The following is a 21,988-nucleotide window of genomic DNA, read 5'->3' as shown; positions in this document are numbered from 1 at the left end:
CCTGAAGGTGTCAGGCCCACCACAACCTGAAGTTGTCAGGCCCACTACAACCTGAAGGTGTCAGGCCCACCACAACCTGAAGGTGTCAGGCCCACCACAACCTGAAGGTGTCAGGCCCACCACAACCTGAAGGTGTCAGGCCCACCACAACCTGAAGGTGTCAGGCCCACCACAACCTGAAGGTGTCAGGCCCACCACAACCTGAAGGTGTCAGGCCCACCACAACCTGAAGTTGTCAGGCCCACCACAACCTGAAGTTGTCAGGCCCACCACAACCTGAAGTTGTCAGGCCCACCACAACCTGAAGGTGTCAGGCCCACCACAACCTGAAGGTGTCAGGCCCACCACAACCTGAAGGTGTCAGGCCCACCACAACCTGAAGGTGTCAGGCCCACCACAACCTGAAGTTGTCAGGCCCACCACAACCTGAAGGTGTCAGGCCCACCACAACCTGAAGGTGTCAGGCCCACCACAACCTGAAGTTGTCAGGCCCACCACAACCTGAAGTTGTCAGGCCCACTACAACCTGAAGGTGTCAGGCCCACTACAACCTGAAGGTGTCAGGCCCACCACAACCTGAAGGTGTCAGGCCCACCACAACCTGAAGGTGTCAGGCCCACCACAACCTGAAGGTGTCAGGCCCACATTCTGAAGCCTGTGTATGTGGCCAAGACTGACAAATATTAGTGCTAGCAGCTTGCACCCATGTCCAAGGCTGTCCCAGCGTGCTGCGAGGGGCTGGTATTTTAGAAGATTTTTAGAAGATCGGCAAAGGCCTGCTCCATGTAGCAGTGATATGAGCAGCCCAGTTCCCACAACAACAACAACAACAACATCGACAACATCTGGCGTATCTGTCACACAGGAAAACACATCATCATAAACATCACACCAGCTTCCTGTTACACCAGAATGTTTATGGATGTGTGCTGTTGGTGAGACCACCTCTCTCCCCACGCTGGCTATCAGGTCGACAAGGCATTCAGGGATAATTGTAGTGGTAGTGTGCTGTTGGTGAGACCACCTCTCTCCCCACGCTGGCTATCAGGTCGACAAGGCATTCAGGGATAACTGTAGTGGTAGTGTGGTGTTGGTGAGACCACCTCTCTCACCACGCTGGCTATCAGGTCGACAAGGTGGTCAGGGATAACTGTAGTGGTAGTGTGGTGTTGGTGAGACCACCTCTCTCACCACGCTGGTTATCAGGTCGACAAGGCGGTCAGGGATAACTGTAGTGGTAGTGTGGTGTTGGTGAGACCACCTCTCTCACCACGCTGGCTATCAGGTCGACAAGGCATTCAGGGATAACTGTAGTGGTAGTGTGCTGTTGGTGAGACCACCTCTCTCCCCACGCTGGCTATCAGGTCGACAAGGCGGTCACGCTATGTATAGGTCCTTTTATCAACAGCAGCCATTCACAAAATGGGCAACAGACTCCATTACATTTGACTCGAGTAGAATACAAAATGGGTCATGGTTTGCAGGGTACCAGAGTCCTGGATTACAGTATATGTTGTCGGGAGAATCTGTAACCTCGCCTTAACAGTGAAGGTGAGAATGTCCTGGCCAATGGCAGCATTCTGGTGCGTGGAATGGGAGACAGAGAGGGGACAGTACAGTCCAGAACAGTGAGTTTCCCCTCCAGACTCAGAACAGAGTGTCGTCCCTCCAGACTCAGACCAGAACAGAGTGTCGTCCCTACAGACTCAGACCAGAACAGAGTGTCGTCCCTACAGACTCAGACCAGAACAGAGTGTCGTCCCTACAGACTCAGACCAGAACAGAGTGTCGTCCCTCCAGACTCAGACCAGAACAGAGTGTCGTCCCTACAGACTCAGACCAGAACAGAGTGTCGTCCCTACAGACTCAGACCAGAACAGAGTGTCGTCCCTACAGACTCAGACCAGAACAGAGTGTCGTCCCTCCAGACTCAGACCAGAACAGAGTGTCGTCCCTACAGACTCAGACCAGAACAGAGTGCCGTCCCTCCAGACTCAGACCAGAACAGAGTGTCGTCCCTACAGACTCAGACCAGAACAGAGTGTCGTCCCTACAGACTCAGACCAGAACAGAGTGTCGTCCCTACAGACTCAGACCAGAACAGAGTGTCGTCCCTCCAGACTCAGACCAGAACAGAGTGTCGTCCCTCCAGACTCAGACCAGAACAGAGTGTCGTCCCTACAGACTCAGACCAGAACAGAGTGTCGTCCCTACAGAGTCAGACCAGAACAGAGTGTCGTCCCTACAGACTCAGACCAGACCAGAGTGCCGTCCCTCCAGACTCAGACCAGAACAGAGTGTCGTCCCTCCAGACTCAGACCAGAACAGAGTGTCGTCCCTCCAGACTCAGACCAGAACAGAGTGTCGTCCCTCCAGACTCAGACCAGAACAGAGTGTCGTCCCTCCAGACTCAGACCAGAACAGAGTGTCGTCCCTCCAGACTCAGACCAGAACAGAGTGTCGTCCCTCCAGACTCAGACCAGAACAGAGTGTCGTCCCTCCAGACTCAGACCAGAACAGAGTGTCGTCCCTACAGACTCAGACCAGAACAGAGTGTCGTCCCTACAGACTCAGACCAGAACAGAGTGTCGTCCCTCCAGACTCAGACCAGAACAGAGTGTCGTCCCTCCAGACTCAGACCAGAACAGAGTGTCGTCCCTCCAGACTCAGACCAGAACAGAGTGCCGTCCCTACAGACTCAGACCAGAACAGAGTGTCGTCCCTACAGACTCAGACCAGTGTCGTCCTGGATGTATGATGAGATGCTCCATCACGGGGGACAGTTACCTCCACAACAACACAGGGGTCTGTCACAAACTATCAGAGACAGTCACTGGCTCAGTCTGCGTGTCCGTGTCTATCTGACCTCCTCTCTAGTCTGTATCTATCTGACCTCCTCTCTAGTCTGTATCTATCTGACCTCCTCTCCAGTCTGTATCCGTCTGACCTCTCCAGTCTGTATCTATCTGACCTCTCCAGTCTGTATCTATCTGACCTCTCCAGTCTGTATCCGTCTGACCTCTCCAGTCTGTATCTATCTGACCTCCTCTCCAGTCTGTATCCATCTGACCTCTCCAGTCTGTATCCGTCTGACCTCTTCTCCAATCTGTATCCATCTGACCTCCTCTCCAGTCTGTATCTATCTGACCTCCTCTCCAGTCTGTATCCATCTGATCTCCTCTCCAGTCTGTACCTATCTGACCTCCTCTCCAGTCTGTATCCATCTGACCTCTCCAGTCTGTATCTATCTGACCTCCTCTCCAGTCTGTATCCATCTGATCTCCTCTCCAGTCTGTATCTATCAGACCTCCTCTCCAGTCTGTATCCATCTGATCTCCTCTCCAGTCTATGTCCATCTGATCTCCTCTCCAGTCTGTATCTATCTGACCTCCTCTCCAGTCTGTATCCATCTGATCTCCTCTCCAGTCTGTATCCATCTGACCTCCTCTCCAGTCTGTATCTATCTAATCTCCTCTCCAGTCTGTATCTATCTGACCTCCTCTCCAGTCTGTATCTATCTGACCTCCTCTCTAGTCTGTATCCATCTGACCTCCTCTCCAGTCTGTATCTATCTGATCTCCTCTCCAGTCTGTATCTATCTGACCTCCTCTCCAGTCTGTATCTATCTGATCTCCTCTCCAGTCTGTATCTATCTGACCTCCTCTCCAGTCTGTATCTATCTGACCTCCTCTCTAGTCTGTATCCATCTGACCTCCTCTCCAGTCCGGTTCCACAGGTCGTTGAGGTCCGGCCAGTCTGACCAGACACCAAAGCCCACAGCACGAGTGTCCAATTTCCTCCATTGAACACACACACACACACACACACACACACACACACACACACACACACACAAATGTGTGTCAGTCAGTGAAAACCTTAATGTGACAGGATGTTTTATTTAATTCATATCAAAAGTAACTCTATAAAACCAACTGCATCTGGACATATCAAACAGAGCTGTCTCCATCTTAGAACCGCGGGAGGTTCAGGATAAACTATGCTTCTTTTTAGCATCAAAAGATTGTTCATAAAAAAAAATAGAACCAGAAATCATGAAAGCTTCTCTGTGCCTAGCCAGAGATTTCAACATTTGACTATTTGTGGATTATAGCTGTCTTTCTGTCTGCTTTGATCGTGAGAACAGTGAAGTACAACAACAGAATGCTAGACATATATTTTAATTAGAATGTCTTCTACTCGGTGACTTGTTTTTCACTTTTGGACTCCTGCAGAGTTAAAATAAGACTATTTTCTGAAAATACATTCTCTTTTGTCAAACATTTGAGTGAGTTTGTTTTGGGGACTTTTATTTGTGGGTGTCTGGAACAGCTAAGACAGGGACCATCACCTTATGTGTACACACACACACACACACACACACACACACACACACACACACACAGGGACCATCACCCATCTGTTATCTGATGGGATGCTAACAGGGTCTGCCGGCAAGAAGCCAGACTGTGTGTGTGTGCGTGCTTGTGTGTGTGTGTGTTTGTGTGTGTGTGTGTGTGTGTGTGTGTGTGTGTGTGTGTGTGTGTGTGTGTGTGTGTGTGTGTGTGTGTGTGTGCTTGCGTGAGTGTTACTGTTGGCTTTGGGACTCTTCGAATATCAGGCTGGGGGGTGCTTACAATTCGGGTCAGGTCTCTCTCTCTCTCTCTCTCTTTCTCTCTGTGTGTGTGAGAGTGTGTGGGTGTTTTTCTGTCTTGGCCCTGATGCTGTCCCAGTGAAGCGTTCTGGCTACTCACCTTATCAAGGGCTACTCACCTTATCAAATCAAATCAAATGTATTTATATAGCCCTTCGTACATCAGCTGATATCTCAAAGTGCCGTACAGAAACCAAGCCTAAAATCCCAAACAGCAAGCAATGCAGGTGTAGAAGCACGGTGGCTAGGAAAAACTCCCTAGAAAGGCCAAAACCTAGGAAGAAACCTAGAGAGGAACCAGGCTATGTGGGGTGGCCAGTCCTCTTCTGGCTGTGCCGGGTGGAGATTATAACAGAACATGGCCAAGATGTTCAAATGTTCATAAATTACCAGCACGGTCTAATAATAATAAGGCAGAACAGTTGAAACTGGAGCAGCTCACGGCCAGGTGGACTGGGGACAGCAAGGAGTCATCATGTCAGGTTGTCCTGAGGCATGGTCCTAGGGCTCAGGTCCTCCGAGAGAGAGAAAGAAAGAAAGAATTAGAGAGAGCACACTTAAATTCACACAGGACACCGAATAGGACAGGAGAAGTACTCCAGATATAACAAACTGACCCTATTCCCTCGACACATAAACTACTGCAGCATAAATACTGGAGGCTGAGACAGGAGGGGTCAGGAGACACTGTGGCCCCATCCGAGGACACCCCCGGACAGGGCCAAACAGGAAAGATATAACACCACCCACTTTGCCAAAGCACAGCCCCAACACCAGTAGAGGGATATCTTCAACCACCAACTTACCATCCTGAGACAAGGCTGAGTATAGCCCACAAAGATCTCCGCCCCGGCACAACCCAAAGGGGGGCGCCAACCCAGACAGGATGATCACATCAGTGACTCAACCCACTCAGGTGACGCACCCCTCCCAGGGACGGTATGAGAGAGCCCCAGTAAGCCAGTGACTCAGCCCCTGTAATAGGGTTAGAGGCAGAGAATCCCAGTGGAATGAGGGGAACCGGCCAGGCAGAGACAGCAAGGGCGGTTCGTTGCTCCAGAGCCTTTCCGTTCACCTTCCCACTCCTGGGCCAGACTACACTCAATCATATGACCCACTGAAGAGATGAGTCAAGGGCTACTCACCTTATCAAGGGCTACTCACCTTATCAAGGGCTACTCACCTTATCAAGTGCTACTCACCTTATCAAGGGCTACTCACCTTATCAAGGGCTACTAACTACATGTCAGTTTACTTCCTGACCTTGTGATTGTGCTAACATTAATTTGTTTCTTTCTCTCCTTTCTACCAACGCCCTCCGCCCAATGATCTTCTCCAGACTCTGATGGAGGTGAGTACTTAAAGGATGGAGGGAGGGGATGGAGGGAGAGGATGGAGGGAGAGGATGGAGGGAGAGGATGGAGGGAGAGGATATGGGGGGAGAGGATATGGGGGGAGAGGATGGAGGGAGAGGATGGAGAGAGGCTGGAGAGAGAGGATGGAGGGAGAGGATATGGGGGGAGAGGAAATGGGGGGAGAGGATATGGCAGGGCGTACTCTGACTGGCTAGCTTTACTAGGGGGGGGGGGTCTCCTTTCCAGCGTCGGGGGAACATCTCACGCTCCTGCATGCATCACGTCTAGTGCTATGGGTTCTAGCACTGTTCATGACAACAAACTGTTCACACTCTTCTTGTTGTTGGAGAAAACATTTTGTAGGTTTAAAGATTATTTCCTGCAATTCTACACATTTTGTCATAAGGTGCAGAGAACATTATGCCGTTTTTAAGCTAATTTTATTGCAATTCTATACATTTTTCCCCATGTCTAATGTGTATTCATGTGATATTTACAACAATATCTATGGGCTAAAGAAACTAAATCAAAATAAATGTTAGTTGACGTGGGCTTGTTGATCTGGACATTTCTGCCAAGTTAAACAGCTCTCTAAAGGTATGCAGTGTCTGACTTGACAAGAGGAAAACTGATGCTGGTTCTACTGTAGGTATAGACCCTGGTTCTACTGTTCTACTGTACGGATAGACCCTGGTTCTACTGTTCTACTGTAGGGACAGACCCTGGTTCTACTGTTCTACTGTAGGGACAGACCCTAGTTCTACTGTAGGGATAGACCCTGGTTCTACTGTTCTACTGTAGGGATAGACCCTGGTTCTACTGTTCTACTGTAGGGATAGACCCTGGTTCTACTGTTCTACTGTAGGGATAGACCCTGGTTCTACTGTAGGGACAGACTCTGGTTCTACTGTAGGGATAGACCCTGGTTCTACTGTTCTACTGTAGGGATAGACCCTGGTTCTACTGTTCTACTGTAGGGATAGACCCTGGTTCTACTGTTCTACTGTAGGGATATACCCTGGTTCTACTGCAGGGACAGACCCTGGTTCTACTGTAGGGATAGACCCTGGTTCTACTGTTCTACTGTAGGGATAGACCCTGGTTCTACTGTTCTACTGTAGGGATAGACCCTGGTTCTACTGTTCTACTGTAGGGATAGACCCTGGTTCTACTGCAGGGACAGACCCTGGTTCTACTGTAGGGACAGACCCTGGTTCTACTGTAGGGATAGACCCTGGTTCTACTGTAGGGACATACCCTGGTTCTACTGTAGGGATAGACCCTGGTTCTACTGTAGGGATAGACCCTGGTTCTACTGTTCTACTGTAGGGATAGACCCTGGTTCTACTGTTCTACTGTAGGGATAGACCCTGGTTCTACTGCAGGGACAGACCCTGGTTCTACTGTAGGGATAGACCCTGGTTCTACTGTAGGGATAGACCCTGGTTCTACTGTAGGGATAGACCCTGGTTCTACTGTAGGGATAGACCCTGGTGCTACTGTAGGGATAGACCCTGGTTCTACTGTTCTACTGTAGGGATAGACCCTGGTTCTACTGTTCTACTGTAGGGATAGACCCTGGTTCTACTGCAGGGACAGACCCTGGTTCTACTGTAGGGATAGACCCTGGTTCTACTGTAGGGACAGACCCTGGTTCTACTGTAGGGATAGACCCTGGTTCTACTGTTCTACTGTAGGGATATACCCTGGTTCTACTGTTCTACTGTAGGGATAGACCCTGGTTCTACTGTTCTACTGTAGGGATAGACCCTGGTTCTACTGCAGGGACAGACCCTGGTTCTACTGTAGGGATAGACCCTGGTTCTACTGTAGGGACATACCCTGGTTCTACTGTAGGGGCAGACCCTGGTTCTACTGTAGGGATAGACCCTGGTTCTACCGTTCTACTGTAGGGATAGACCCTGGTTCTACTGTTCTACTGTAGGGATAGACCCTGGTTCTACTGCAGGGACAGACCCTGGTTCTACTGTAGGGATAGACCCTGGTTCTACTGTTCTACTGTAGGGATAGACCCTGGTTCTACTGTTCTACTGTAGGGATAGACCCTGGTTCTACTGTTCTACTGTAGGGATAGACCCTGGTTCTACTGCAGGGACAGACCCTGGTTCTACTGTAGGGATATACCCTGGTTCTACTGTAGGGACATACCCTGGTTCTACTGTAGGGATAGACCCTGGTTCTACTGTTCTACTGTAGGGATAGACCCTGGTTCTACTGTTCTACTGTAGGGATAGACCCTGGTTCTACTGTTCTACTGTAGGGATAGACCCTGGTTCTACTGCAGGGACAGACCCTGGTTCTACTGTAGGGATAGACCCTGGTTTTACTGTAGGGATAGACCCTGGTTCTACTGTAGGGATAGACCCTGGTTCTACTGTAGGGATAGACCCTGGTTCTACTGTAGGGATAGACCCTGGTTCTACTGTTCTACTGTAGGGAAAGACCCTGGTTCTACTGTTCTACTGTAGGGATAGACCCTGGTTCTACTGTAGGGATAGACCCTGGTTCTACTGTAGGGATAGACCCTGGTTCTACTGTAGGGACAGACCCTGGTTCTACTGTAGGGACAGACCCTGGTTCTACTGTAGGGATAGACCCTGGTTCTACTGTTCTACTGTATGGACAGACCCTGGTTCTACTGTAGGGACAGACCCTGGTTCTACTGTAGGGATGGACCCTGGTTCTACTGTAGGGACAGACCCTGGTTCTACTGTAGGGACAGACCCTGGTTCTACTGTAGGGATAGACCCTGGTTCTGCTGTAGGGATAGACCCTGGTTCTACTGTAGGGACAGACCCTGGTTCTACTGTAGGGACAGACCCTGGTTCTACTGTAGGGACAGACCCTGGTTCTACTGTAGGGACAGACCCTGGTTCTACTCTAGGGACAGACCCTGGTTCTACTGTAGGGATAGTCCCTGGTTCTACTGTAGGGACAAACCTTGGTTCTACTGTAGGGATAGACCCTGGTTCTACTATAGGGATAGACCCTGGTTCTACTGTAGGGACAGACCCTGGTTCTACTGTAGGGATAGACCCTGGTTCTACTGTAGGGATAGACCCTGGTTCTACTGTAGGGACGGACCCTGGTTCTACTGTAGGGATGGACCCTGGTTCTACTGTATGGATAGACCCTGGTTCTACTGTAGGGACAGACCCTGGTTCTACTGTAGGGACAGACCCTGGTTCTACTGTAGGGATAGACCCTGGTTCTACTGTAGGGACGGACCCTGGTTCTACTGTAGGGACGGACCCTGGTTCTACTGTAGGGACAGACCCTGGTTCTACTGTAGGGATAGACCCTGGTTCTACTGTAGGGACGGACCCTGGTTCTACTGTAGGGACGGACCCTGGTTCTACTGTAGGGACGGACCCTGGTTCTACTGTAGGGATAGACCCTGGTTCTACTGTAGGGATAGACCCTGGTTCTACTGTAGGGACAGACCCTGGTTCTACTGTAGGGACAGACCCTGGTTCTACTGTAGGGATAGACCCTGGTTCTACTGTAGGGACAGACCCTGGTTCTACTGTAGGGACGGACCCTGGTTCTACTGTAGGGATAGACTCTGGTTCTACTGATCTACTCTATGGACAGACCCTGGTTCTACTGTAGGGACAGACCCTTAACTGTAAGGTTTATATGTGCTATCTGAAAAATAAAATAAGGGCGTTTACTTAAAGGAGATTCAGGGAGGTCAGAGACCTGGGGACACCAGGGCTGCTGTACCCGACAGCAGAGATCCTCTACTGGGCATGATGCCAACCTAAACTACCCTCCCTCTCCTTTCCCCACAGGCAAGAGGGCTGAAGTCGACAGATGGCATGATGTCACACTGCTTAGGGATTAACAGATGGAAAGGGATAGAGAGCGAGAGCGAGAGGGAGAGTGAGAGAGGTCCAGAGAGAGAGAAACCAACAATGCAGTTCAAGAAATAGAGTTAAGAAAATATTTACTAAGTAAACTAAAGTTAAAAAATCAAATAAAAAGTAACACAATAAAATTAACAATAACAAAGCTATATACAGGGTGTTACGGTACAGAGTCAATGTGGAGGCTATATACAGGGTGTTACGGTACAGAGTCAATGTGGAGGCTATATACAGGGTATTACGGTACAGAGTCAATGTGGAGGCTATATACAGGGTGTTACGGTACAGAGTCAATGTGGAGGCTATATACAGGGTGTTACGGTACAGAGTCAATGTGGAGGCTATATACAGGGTATTACGGTACAGAGTCAATGTGGAGGCTATATACAGGGTATTACGGTACAGAGTCAATGTGGAGGCTATATACAGGGTATTATGGTACAGAGTCAATGTGGAGGCGATATACAGGGTATTACGGTACAGAGTCAATGTGGAGGCTATATACAGGGTATTACGGTACAGAGTCAATGTGGAGGCTATATACAGGGCATTACGGTACAGAGTCAATGTGGAGGCTATATACAGGGTATTACGGTACAGAGTCAATGTGGAGACTATATACAGGGTGTTACGGTACAGAGTCAATGTGGAGACTATATACAGGGTATTACGGTACAGAGTCAATGTGGAGGCTATATATAGGGCATTACGGTACAGAGTCAATGTGGAGGCTGTATACAGGGTATTACGGTACAGAGTCAATGTGGAGGCTATATACAGGGTGTTACGGTACAGAGTCAATGTGGAGACTATATACAGGGTATTACGGTACAGAGTCAATGTGGAGGCTATATATAGGGCATTACGGTACAGAGTCAATGTGGAGGCTGTATACAGGGTATTACGGTACAGAGTCAATGTGGAGGCTATATACAGGGTATTACGGTACAGAGTCAATGTGGAGGATATATACAGGGTTTTACGGTACAGAGTCAATGTGGAGACTATATACAGAGTGTTACGGTACAGAGTCAATGTGGAGACTATATACAGGGTGTTACGGTACAGAGTCAATGTGGAGGCTATATACAGGGTGTTACGGTACAGAGTCAATGTGGAGGATATATACAGGGTATTACGGTACAGAGTCAATGTGGAGGATATATACAGGGTGTTACGGTACAGAGTCAATGTGGAGGCTATATACAGGGTGTTACGGTACAGAGTCAATGTGTAGGCTATATACTTGGTGTTACGGTACAGAGTCAATGTGGAGGCTATATACAGGGTATTACGGTACAGAGTCAATGTGGAGGCTATATACAGGGTATTACGGTACAGAGTCAATGTGGAGGCTATATACAGGGTGTTACGGTACAGAGTCAATGTGGAGGCTATATACAGGGTATTACGGTACAGAGTCAATGTGGAGGATATATACAGGGTATTACGGTACAGAGTCAATGTGGAGGATATATACAGGGTATTACGGTACAGAGTCAATGTGGAGGCTGTATACAGGGTATTACGGTACAGAGTCAATGTGGAGGCTATATACAGGGGGTTACCGGTACAGAGTCAATGTGGAGGCTATATACAGGTTGTTACGGTACAGAGTCAATGTGGAGACTATATACAGGGTGTTACGGTACAGAGTCAATGTGGAGACTATATACAGGGTATTACGGTACAGAGTCAATGTGGCTATATACAGGGTATTACGGTACAGAGTCAATGTGGAGGCTGTATACAGGGTATTACGGTACAGAGTCAATGTGGAGGCTATATACAGGGGATTACCGGTACAGAGTCAATGTGGAGGCTATATACAGGGTGTTACGGTACAGAGTCAATGTGGAGACTATATACAGGGTGTTACGGTACAGAGTCAATATGGAGGCTATATACAGGGTGTTACGGTACAGAGTCAATGTGGAGGCTATATAGAGGGTGTTACGGTACAGAGTCAATATGGAGGCTATATACAGGGTGTTACGGTACAGAGTCAATGTGGAGGCTATATACAGGGTATTACGGTACAGAGTCAATGTGGAGGCTATATATAGGGGGTACCGGTACAGAGTCAATGTGGAGGCTATATACAGGGGTTACCGGTACAGAGTCAATGTGGAGGCTATATACAGGGGGTACCAGTACAGAGTCAATGTGGAGGCTATATACAGGGGGTACCAGTACAGAGTCAATGTGGAGGCTATATACAAGGGGTACCAGTACAGAGTCAATGTGGAGGCTATATACAGGGGGTACCAGTACAGAGTCAATGTGGAGGCTATATACAGGGGGTACCAGTACAGAGTCAATGTGGAGGCTATATACAGGGGGTACCGGTACCGAGTCAATGTGGAGACTATATACAGGAAGCACCAGTACCGAGTCAACAGGTTCCTTCGAGGTATAACATTTGTACATAGGGGTTAAAGGTAAGGGTAAAGTGACTATCCATAGATAATAAACAGAGAGTAGCAGCAGTGTAAAAACAAAGGAGGGGGGGTTAATGTAAATAGTCCGGGTGGCCATTTGATTAATTGTTCAGCAGTCTTATGGCTTGTGGGTAGAAGCTGTTGAGGAGCCTTTTGGACCTAGACTTTACACTCTGTTAACACTTACCGTGCGGTAGCAGAGAGATCAGTCTATGACTGCGTGACTGAGGGAGGTGTTTAGTCACATGGTCCTTAACTTAGTTAGGGTTCTTTGACAATTTCCTGGGCCTTCCTCTGACACCGCCTGGTATAGAGGTCCTGGATGGCAGTAAGCTCAGCCCCAGTGATGTACTGGGCCGTAAGCACTACCCTCTATAGTGCCTTATGGTCGGATGCCAAGCAGTTGCCATACCAGGTAGTAATGCAACCGGTCAATGCTCTCAATGGTGCAGCTGTATAACTTTTTGAGGATTTAGGGACCCATGCCAAATCTTGTCGTGTCTTCTTCGCGACTGTCTTGGTGTGTTTGGACCATGATAGATCGTTGGTGATGTGGACACCAAGGAAATTTAAACTCTCGACCCGCTATACTTTCAGGCCCGTGGATGTTAATGTGAGCCTGTTCGACCCTCCTTTTCCTATAGTCCACGATCAGCTCCTTTGTCTTGCTCACGTTGAGGAAGAGGTTGTTGTCCTGACACCACACAGCCAGGTCTCTGACCTCCCTATAGTCTCATCGTTGTTGGTGATCAGGCCTCCCACTGTTGTGTCATCGGCAAACTTGATGATGGTGTTGGAGTCATGCCTGGCCGCGCAGTCATGGGTGAACAGGTAGTACAGGAGGGGACTGAGTACACATCCCCTGAGGGGCCCCCGTGTTGAGGATCAGCGTGGCGGATGTGTGGTTGCCTACACTTACCACCTGGGGGTGGCCCATCAGGAAGTCCAGGATCCAGTTGCAGAGGGAGGTGTTTAGTCCCAGGGTCCTTAGCTTAGTGATGAGCTTTGAGGGCACTATGGTGTTGAACGCTGAGCTGTAGTCAATGAATAGCATTCTCACATAGGTGTTCCTTTTGTCCAGGTGGGAAAGGGCAGTGTGGAGTGCAATAGAGATTGCATCATCTGTGGATCTGTTGGGGTGGTATGCAAATTGGAATGTGTCTAGGGTTTCTGGGATGGTGGTGTTGATGTGAGCCATGACCAGCATTTCAAAGCACTTCATGGCTACGGATGTGAGTGCTACTAGGCTGTAGTCATTTAGGAAGGTTACCTTTACATTCTTGGGTACAGGGACTATGGTGGTCTGCTTGAAACATGTGGGTATTACAGACTGGGTCAGGGAGAGGTTGAAAATGTCAGTGACGAGACTTGCCAGCTGGTCTGGCCTCGTGGCCTTGTGAATGTTGACCTGATTAAAGGTCTTGCTGACTTCGGCTACGGAGAGTGTGATCACACAGTCGTCCGGAACAGCTGGTGCTCTCATGCATGATTCAGTGTTACTTGCCTTGAAGCTATAGGATAGAGGGATAGAGTGGTAGAATTGAATTGAATAGAGAGCGAGAGACCAAGAGGGATAGAGAGATAGAGGGATAGAGAGAGAGGTAGGTGGGTAGGTAGGTGGGGGTTAGTGTTGGGGGTGTAGGGACCTGTAGGTGGGTGTTAGTGTTGGGGGTGTAGGGACCTGTGGGAGCCATAATGTTGGGAGCCATAATGTGTGCTTGATTAGGCAGCAATAGACTCTCAGACAGATGGAAGCTGGGCTCCTCCAGGACGGAGGAGGGAAGAAAGAGGACCTGGCCTCAGGGTATCAAGGCTTTGGGGGGCCTCAGGGGGGGTAGAATGGAAGGCTCGTAAATCGCTCTGCGCACAGGGCGCAAGCGGTGGCTTTTCCATGGCAGCGGCTTCTGCGAGCGCAACAAAAACGACAGCTGTATGCTAATGAGGCAGTCTGCTAGGGGGCCCTTAGGAACTCAGTCGGGGTCTCAATTTACTACTGAGAAGTAGAATAGTAGAATGCACATGGTACAATTTCTACGTTTGGTGGTACATCTCTTGTTACTTACTGTATGTCAGTTACTGACAGTGACTCAATTAGCCATGTCAGCTAACACTTTTTAGATTGGTAGTTAGCTGGCTAAACTATTTAAACTTGTAGTGATCATGGCGGAATACAGACTGGGAATGCAAGGCCCTGACCTCCCGGGGGTTCCCATTGATTTTGTTAGTCATTCCCACTCAAATATCATATTAACATGGAATAACTCATGACAAAATGTTTAGAATTGCATGAAATTAGCATTAAAAGTGAAAATGTATCTCCACCCCATGGCAAAATGTGCAGAATTACAGGAAATGTACTTTAAAACAAAAAATATTCTCTCCACCATCAAGAGGAGGCCCGGGTGGGGGGCCCGCGACCAAATCTCTCTCAGTGCCCCCAAAACGCTAGAGCCGGCCCTGACTATACACACACACTGCAGGTACAAGCATGAGCAGCTGGTTTCGGGAGGCAGTGTGGGTTGGAGCGCGAAACGTCACTGCAGCACGAGCAGACTGTTGACATTCGGTGTTCTGATGCTCTGGTGTCCGCTATTCTCCGTTTCTCCGGTGTTCTGATGCTCTGGTGTCCGCTATTCTCCGTTTCTCCGGTGTTCTGATGCTCTGGTGTCCGCTATTCTCCGTTTCTCCGGTGTTCTTCTGAAGTCTTCAGTTCAGACTCTTAATCCGTAACCGGAATATTGGAAATGATAACATTTTGACAATTGAACAGAAGCATCGTTTTTTTCTTTAAACCTTCGTTTTATTTGTATTATTTATGTTTGAGAATTTGGAACTTACTTTTAAACGTGAAATGTTGTTGGATTGTACTCTGCAAAAGATGAAGATATTTGGCAGGTTGGATTACACACTGGTGAGATTTTACTAAATTTACAGTTGCTTATTATAGGATGGTAAAATTCATACACATCTCCCAGGGCAACAATAATAACAGCTTTCTACAACAGGGATGGACCTCGGATATATTTCCAAAATGTATTTAGATACTGTTGAGAGTTACAATAGTAGAATACACAAGGTGCGGTTTTGAAATGTGGTTATGCCTTAGTAGTTTTTCTCTTGTTAAATCAGTCACTGATAGTCACCTGAATTAGCCCACGTCAGCTAACGTTTTTTTTAGATTGGTCAATTTGATGAGCGGACGGCTATCTAAACTTGTTATCGTGTTCGAATTACCAGCTGGGGTGAGCCAATTGATTTTGTTAGTCAGTCACACTCCGATATATTAAACACTGTAACCATTTCTCTCCGCTCCCATGGCAAAATGTGTAGAATTGCATAAAATGTGTCAGGACGGCCGCCGGCCCATCTGTCTACCATTCACAATGAGATCAGAGCCTGAGGAGGTGTGTGTGTGTGTGTGTGTGTGTGTGTGTGTGTGTGTGTGTTCATCAACAGTTCTGCAATGTTGTCACACACACACAGAAAGGGTGGAACAGAACAGAACAGAGTAGAACAACAACAGAGCATAATAATTGCCCTAGGTGACAAGCAGACAGACAGACAGTTCTGTAGGTTATAGTCCTAGGTGACAGGCAGACAGACAGTTCTGTAGGTTATAGTCCTAGGTGACAGGCAGACAGACAGTTCTGTAGGTTGTAGTCCTAGGTGACAAGCAGACAGACAGTTCTGTAGGTTATAGTCCTAGGTGACAAGCAGACAGACAGTTCTGTAGGTTATAGTCCTAGGTGACAAGCAGACAGACAGTTCTGTAGGTTATAGTCCTAGGTGACAAGCAGACAGACAGTTATGTAGGCTATAGTCCTAGGTGACAGGCAGACAGACAGTTCTGTAGGTTGTAGTCCAAGCAGACAGACAGTTCTGTAGGTTATAGTCCTAGGTGACAAGCAGGCAGACAGACAGTTCTGTAGGTTATAGTCCTAGGTGACAAGCAGACAGACAGTTATGTAGGCTATAGTCCTAGGTGACAAGCAGACAGACAGTTCTGGAGGTTGTAGTCCTAGGTGACAAGCAGACAGACAGTTCTGTAGGTTGTAGTCCTAGGTGACAGGCAGACAGACAGTTCTGTAGGTTATAGTCCTAGGTGACAAGCAGACAGACAGTTCTGTAAGTTATAGTCCTAGGTGACAAGCAGACAGACAGTTCTGTAGGTTATAGTCCTAGGTGACAAGCAGACAGACAGTTCTGTAGGTTGTAGTCCTAGGGGACAGGCAGACAGACAGTTCTGTAGGTTATAGTCCTAGATGACAAGCAGACAGACAGTTCTGTAGGTTGTAGTCCTAGGTGACAAGCAGACAGACAGTTCTGTGGGTTATAGTCCTAGGTGACAGGCAGACAGACAGTTCTGTAGGTTGTAGTCCTAGGTGACAAGCAGACAGACAGTTCTGTAGGTTATAGTCCTAGGTGACAAGCAGACAGACAGTTCTGTAGGTTATAGTCCTAGGTGACAAGCAGACAGACAGTTCTGTAGGTTGTAGTCCTAGGTGACAAGCAGACAGACAGATCTGTAGGTTGTAGTCCTAGGTGACAAGCAGACAGACAGTTCTGTAGGTTGTAGTCCTAGGTGACAGGCAGACAGACAGTTCTGTAGGTTGTAGTCCTAGGTGACAAGCAGACAGACAGTTCTGTAGGTTGTAGTCCTAGGTGACAAGCAGACAGACAGTTCTGTAGGTTGTAGTCCTAGGTGACAGGCAGACAGACAGTTCTGTAGGTTGTAGTCCTAGGTGACAAGCAGACAGACAGTTCTGTAGGTTGTAGTCCTAGGTGACAAGCAGACAGACAGTTCTGTAGGTTATAGTCCTAGATGACAAGCAGACAGACAGTTCTGTAGGTTATAGCCCTAGGTGACAGGCAGACAGACAGTTCTGTAGGTTGTAGCCCTAGGTGACAAGCAGACAGACAGTTCTGTAGGTTATAGCCCTAGGTGACAAGCAGACAGACAGTTCTGTAGGTTATAGTCCAAATAGACAGACAGTTCTGTAGGTTATAGTCCTAGGTGACAAGCAGACAGACAGATCTGTAGGTTGTAGTCCTAGGTGACAAGCAGACAGGCAGTTCTGTAGGTTGTAGTCCTAGGTGACAGGCAGACAGACAGTTCTGTAGGTTGTAGTCCTAGGTGACAAGCAGACAGACAGTTCTGTAGGTTGTAGTCCTAGGGGACAGGCAGACAGACAGTTCTGTAGGTTATAGTCCTAGGTGACAAGCAGACAGACAGTTCTGTAGGTTATAGTCCTAGGTGACAAGCAGACAGACAGTTCTGTAGGTTATAGTCCTAGGTGACAAGCAGACAGACAGTTCTGTAGGTTGTAGTCCTAGGTGACAAGCAGACAGACAGTTCTGTAGGTTGTAGTCCTAGGGGACAGGCAGACAGACAGTTCTGTAGGTTATAGTCCTAGGTGACAAGCAGACAGACAGTTCTGTAGGTTATAGACCTAGGTGACAAGCAGACAGACAGTTCTGTAGGTTATAGTCCTAGGTGACAAGCAGACAGACAGTTCTGTAGGTTATAGTCCTAGGTGACAAGCAGACAGACAGTTATGTAGGTTGTAGCCCTAGGTGACAGGCAGACAGACAGTTCTGTAGGTTATAGTCCTAGGTGACAAACAGACAGACAGTTCTGTAGGTTATAGTCCTAGGTGACAAGCAGACAGACAGTTCTGTAGGTTATAGTCCAAATAGACAGACAGTTCTGTAGGTTGTAGCCCTAGGTGACAAGCAGACAGACAGATCTGTAGGTTATAATCCTAGGTGACAAGCAGGCAGACAGACAGTTCTGTAGTTGCAGCGTGTGGATAACCCCAGAGGTTATCTCCTGTTCTGTGGATTTTAGAACCCATCCCTGGAATGTAACTTTTTAGTCCCCGCTAGCTTCTGTTGTTGCAAGAATGGGTATTGGAGAACAAATGTGTTATCTGTGTAGAAACCTTGAGGATCTTTTCATAGACAGGAGTATTTGAGCTAGTGATGCTTACACAATGATCTGTGTCATACACTTTTTTGGATTCCGTTCCGTTCAGTGTGTGTGTGTGTGTGTGTGTGTGTCTCAGTGCAGCTCCAAATCTATACAGTATTCCAGGTGGTAGCCACCTTGGCGCAGACCAAAAGCATGGCCACAACAATTAACAGTAATTTAACACATGCCATCTCCTTCCCTCCCTCCATCCACCCCTCCCTCCATCCTCCATCTCTTCCTTCCTCTGCCTCCTCAACCCAGTCCTCAGTGTGTGACAAAGGACCTAGGAGATATGAGAGGTCCTGACAGTGATCGTGTGTGTGTGTGTGTGTGTGTGTGTGTGTGTGTGTGTGTGTGTGTGTGTGTGTGTGTGTGTGTGTGTGTGTGTGTGTGTGTGTGTGTGTGTGTGTGTGTGAGAGAGATGAGTGTGTGTGTGCGTGTGAGAGAGATGAGTGGTCCTGGTGTCTGTCTGATCAACATATGTCTTGTTTTAGTGAAGCTGATATAACCTGATACGTACAGTGTATTCTGAAAGTATTCAGACCCCTTGACTTTTTCCACATTTTGTTACGTTACAGCCTTATTCTAAAATTGATTAAATCTACACACAATACTCTAAAATGACAAAGCAAAAACAGGGTTTATAGAAAATTTTGCAAATGTATTACAAAAAAATTGGTAATATCATAAGTATTCAGACCCTTTACTCAGTACTTTATTGAAGCCCCTTTGGCAGTGATTACAGCCTAGAGTTTTCTTGGGTATGACGCTACAAGCTTGGCACACTTGTATTTGGGGAGTTTCTACCATTCTTCTCTGCAGATCCTCTCAAGCTCTGTCAGGTTGGATGGGGAGCGTCGCTGCACAGCTATTTTCAGGTCTCTCCAGAGATGTTAGATCGGGTTCAAGTCCGGGCTCTGGCTGGGCAACTCAAGGACATTCAGAGACTTGTCCCAAAGCCACTCCTGCGTTGTCTTGGGTGTGTGCTTAGGGTCGTTGTCCTGTTGGAAGGTGAACAGTCTGAGGTCTTGAGCGTTCTGGAGCAGGTTTTCATTAAGCATCTCTCTGTACTTTGCTCCGTTCATTGGTCCCTCGATCTTGACTAGTCTCCCAGTCCTTGCCGCTGAAAAACATCCCCACAGCATGATGCTACCACCACCATGCTTCACCGTAGGGATGGTGCCAGGTTTCCTCCAGACATGACGCTTGGCATTCAGGCCAAAGAGTTCAATCTTGGTTTCATCAGACCAGAGAATGTTGTTTCTCATGGACTGAGAGTCTTTAGGTGCATTTTGGCAAACTCCAAGAGGGATGTCTTGTGTCTTTTATTGAGGAGTGTCTTCTGTCTGGCAACTCTACCACAAAGGCCTGATTAGTGCAGTGCTTCAGAGATGGTTGTCGTTCTGGAAGGTTCTCCCATCTCCAAAGAGCAACTCTGGTGCTCTGGCATGGAATCATGTGACCAAGACCCTTCTCCCACGATTGCTCAGTTTGGCTGGGCAGCCAGCTCTAGGAAGAGTCTTGGTGGTTCCAAACTTTTTCCATTTAAGAATGATGGAGGCCACTGTGTTCTTGGAGAACTTCAAAGCCGTAAGGTAACCGGAAGGTTGCAAGTTCAAACCCAGAGCTGACAAGGTACAAATCTGTCGTTCTGCCCCTGAACAGGCAGTTAACCTGCCGTCATTGAAAATAAGAATTTGTTCTTAACTGACTTGCCTAGTTAAATAAAGGTTAAAATATATATATATATCTTTCCTCTGTATCAAACAGCATCCATTGGGCAACACCAGTGAATGATTGACAGCCCCATATCCCCCCCATTTAACTATCTGTCAACCTGTTTGTTCTCAGACAAACATAAAGCTGTTTCCTGGGGATAGTCTAGTTTCCCACCAGCTTATCTAAAAACCATTAGGTCACAGAACAGCATTCTGTCCCCTCTGCAAGTTCTCTATGACATACTGTACACTACAGTGGAGGCTGGTGGGAGATGCTATAGAAGGACTGGCTCATTGTAATGCCTGGAATGGAATAAATGAAATGGTATCAAACCACATGACTCCGTTCCATTTACTCTGTTCCAGTCATTTCACAGAGCCTGTCCTCCTATAGCCCCTCGCACCAGCCTCCACTGGTTTGTCACTAAGGCTGTTTGGGTTATTGTATTCACAGGGCCGTATGCAGAAATCTTATTTTACATCTCGAGTCTGAGGCGGTTGTTGTTTAAGTCTCTTAAGATTCAGTCCATCTGTGAGAGGATATGCTGCGAGCCTACAGTATAGGACAATTAGCTCTTATGTAAACAAAGTATATATATATATATATATATATAGATATTGATGGTTTGGGATGAGTTGGATCGCAAAGTGAAGGAAAATCAGCCAACAAGTGCTCAGCATATGTGGGAACTCCTTCTAAACTGTTGGAAAAGCATTCCAGGTGAAGCTGGTTGAGAGAATGGCAGGAGGGTGCAAAGCTATCATCAAGGCAAAGGTGTGGCTAAAAAAAATATATATATTTATATTTTACTGTATGTAATATACAGTACCAGTCAAAAGTTTGGACACACCATCTAATTTTTACTATTTTCTACATTGTAGAATAATAGTGAAGACATCAAAACTATGAAATAACACATATGGAATCATGTAGTAACCAAAAAAGTGTAGCCACACCTTTGCCTTCACTTTGCGGTGCAACTCATCCCAAACCATCTCAACTGGGTTGAGGTCGGGTGATTGTGGAGGCCAGGTCATCTGATGCAGCACTCCATCTCTCTCCTTCTTGGTCAAATAACCCTTACACAGCTTGGAGGTGTGTTGGTTCATTGTCCTGTTGAAAAACAAACGATAGTCCCACTAAACGCAAACCAGATGGCATATCGCTGCAGAATGCTGTTGTAGCCATGCTGGTTAAGTGTGCCTTGAATTCCAAATAAATCACTGAGTGTCACCAGCAAAGCACCCCCACACCTCCTCCATGCTTCACGGTGGGAATCACACATGCAGAGATCATCCGTTCACCTACTCTGCATCTCACAAAGACACGGTGGTTGGAACCAAAAATCTCAAATTTCAACTCCAGACCAAATGGCAGATTTCCACTGGTCTAATGTCCATTGCTCATGTTTCTTGGCCCAAGCAAATCTCTTCTTATTGGTGTCCTTTAGTGGTGGTTTCTTTGCAGCAATTCGACCATGAAGGCCTGATCCACCCAGTCTCCTCTGAACAGTTGATGTTGAGATGTGTCTGTTACTTGAACTCTGAAGTATTTATTTGGACTGCCATCTGAGGCTGGTAACTAATGAATTTATCCTCTGCAGCAGAGGTAACTCTGGGTCTTCCTTTCCTGTGGCGGTCCTCATGAGAGCCAGTTTCATCATATCGCTTGATGGTTTTTGCAACTGCACTTGAAGAAATGTTCAAAGTTCTTGAAATGTTCCTGGTTGATTGACCTTCATGTCTTAAAGTAATGTTGGACTGTCGTTTCTCTTTGCTTATTTGAGCTCTTCTTGCCATAATATGGACTTTTCACCAAATAGGGCTATCTTCTGTATACCACCCCTACCTTGTCACAACACAGCTGATTGGCTCAAACACATTAAGAAGGAAAGAAATACCATACATTAACTTTTAACAATGCACACCTGTTAATTGAAATGCATTCCTGGTGACTAC

At 47.5% G+C, this 21,988-nt stretch overlaps 1 protein-coding gene across 1 annotated transcript in view; it reads left to right on the top strand.

Annotated features, from left to right (window-relative positions):
* LOC139412698 (arf-GAP with coiled-coil, ANK repeat and PH domain-containing protein 3-like) overlaps positions 1-21,988 on the top strand; it is an 82,780-nt gene that overhangs the window by 22,250 nt on the left and 38,542 nt on the right. Inside the window, exon 9 of the mRNA XM_071159358.1 lies at positions 5,994-6,005. Coding sequence (XP_071015459.1) covers positions 5,994-6,005 — 12 coding nt within the window. The remainder of the gene's footprint in view (positions 1-5,993; positions 6,006-21,988) is intronic.

Source organism: Oncorhynchus clarkii, chromosome 7 (assembly GCF_045791955.1).
Source record: "Oncorhynchus clarkii lewisi isolate Uvic-CL-2024 chromosome 7, UVic_Ocla_1.0, whole genome shotgun sequence".
In the NCBI taxonomy this organism is placed as follows: domain Eukaryota; kingdom Metazoa; phylum Chordata; class Actinopteri; order Salmoniformes; family Salmonidae; genus Oncorhynchus; species Oncorhynchus clarkii.
Note: the sequence above shows the minus strand (reverse complement) of the source record. Positions and strands in the feature narration are given on the sequence as shown.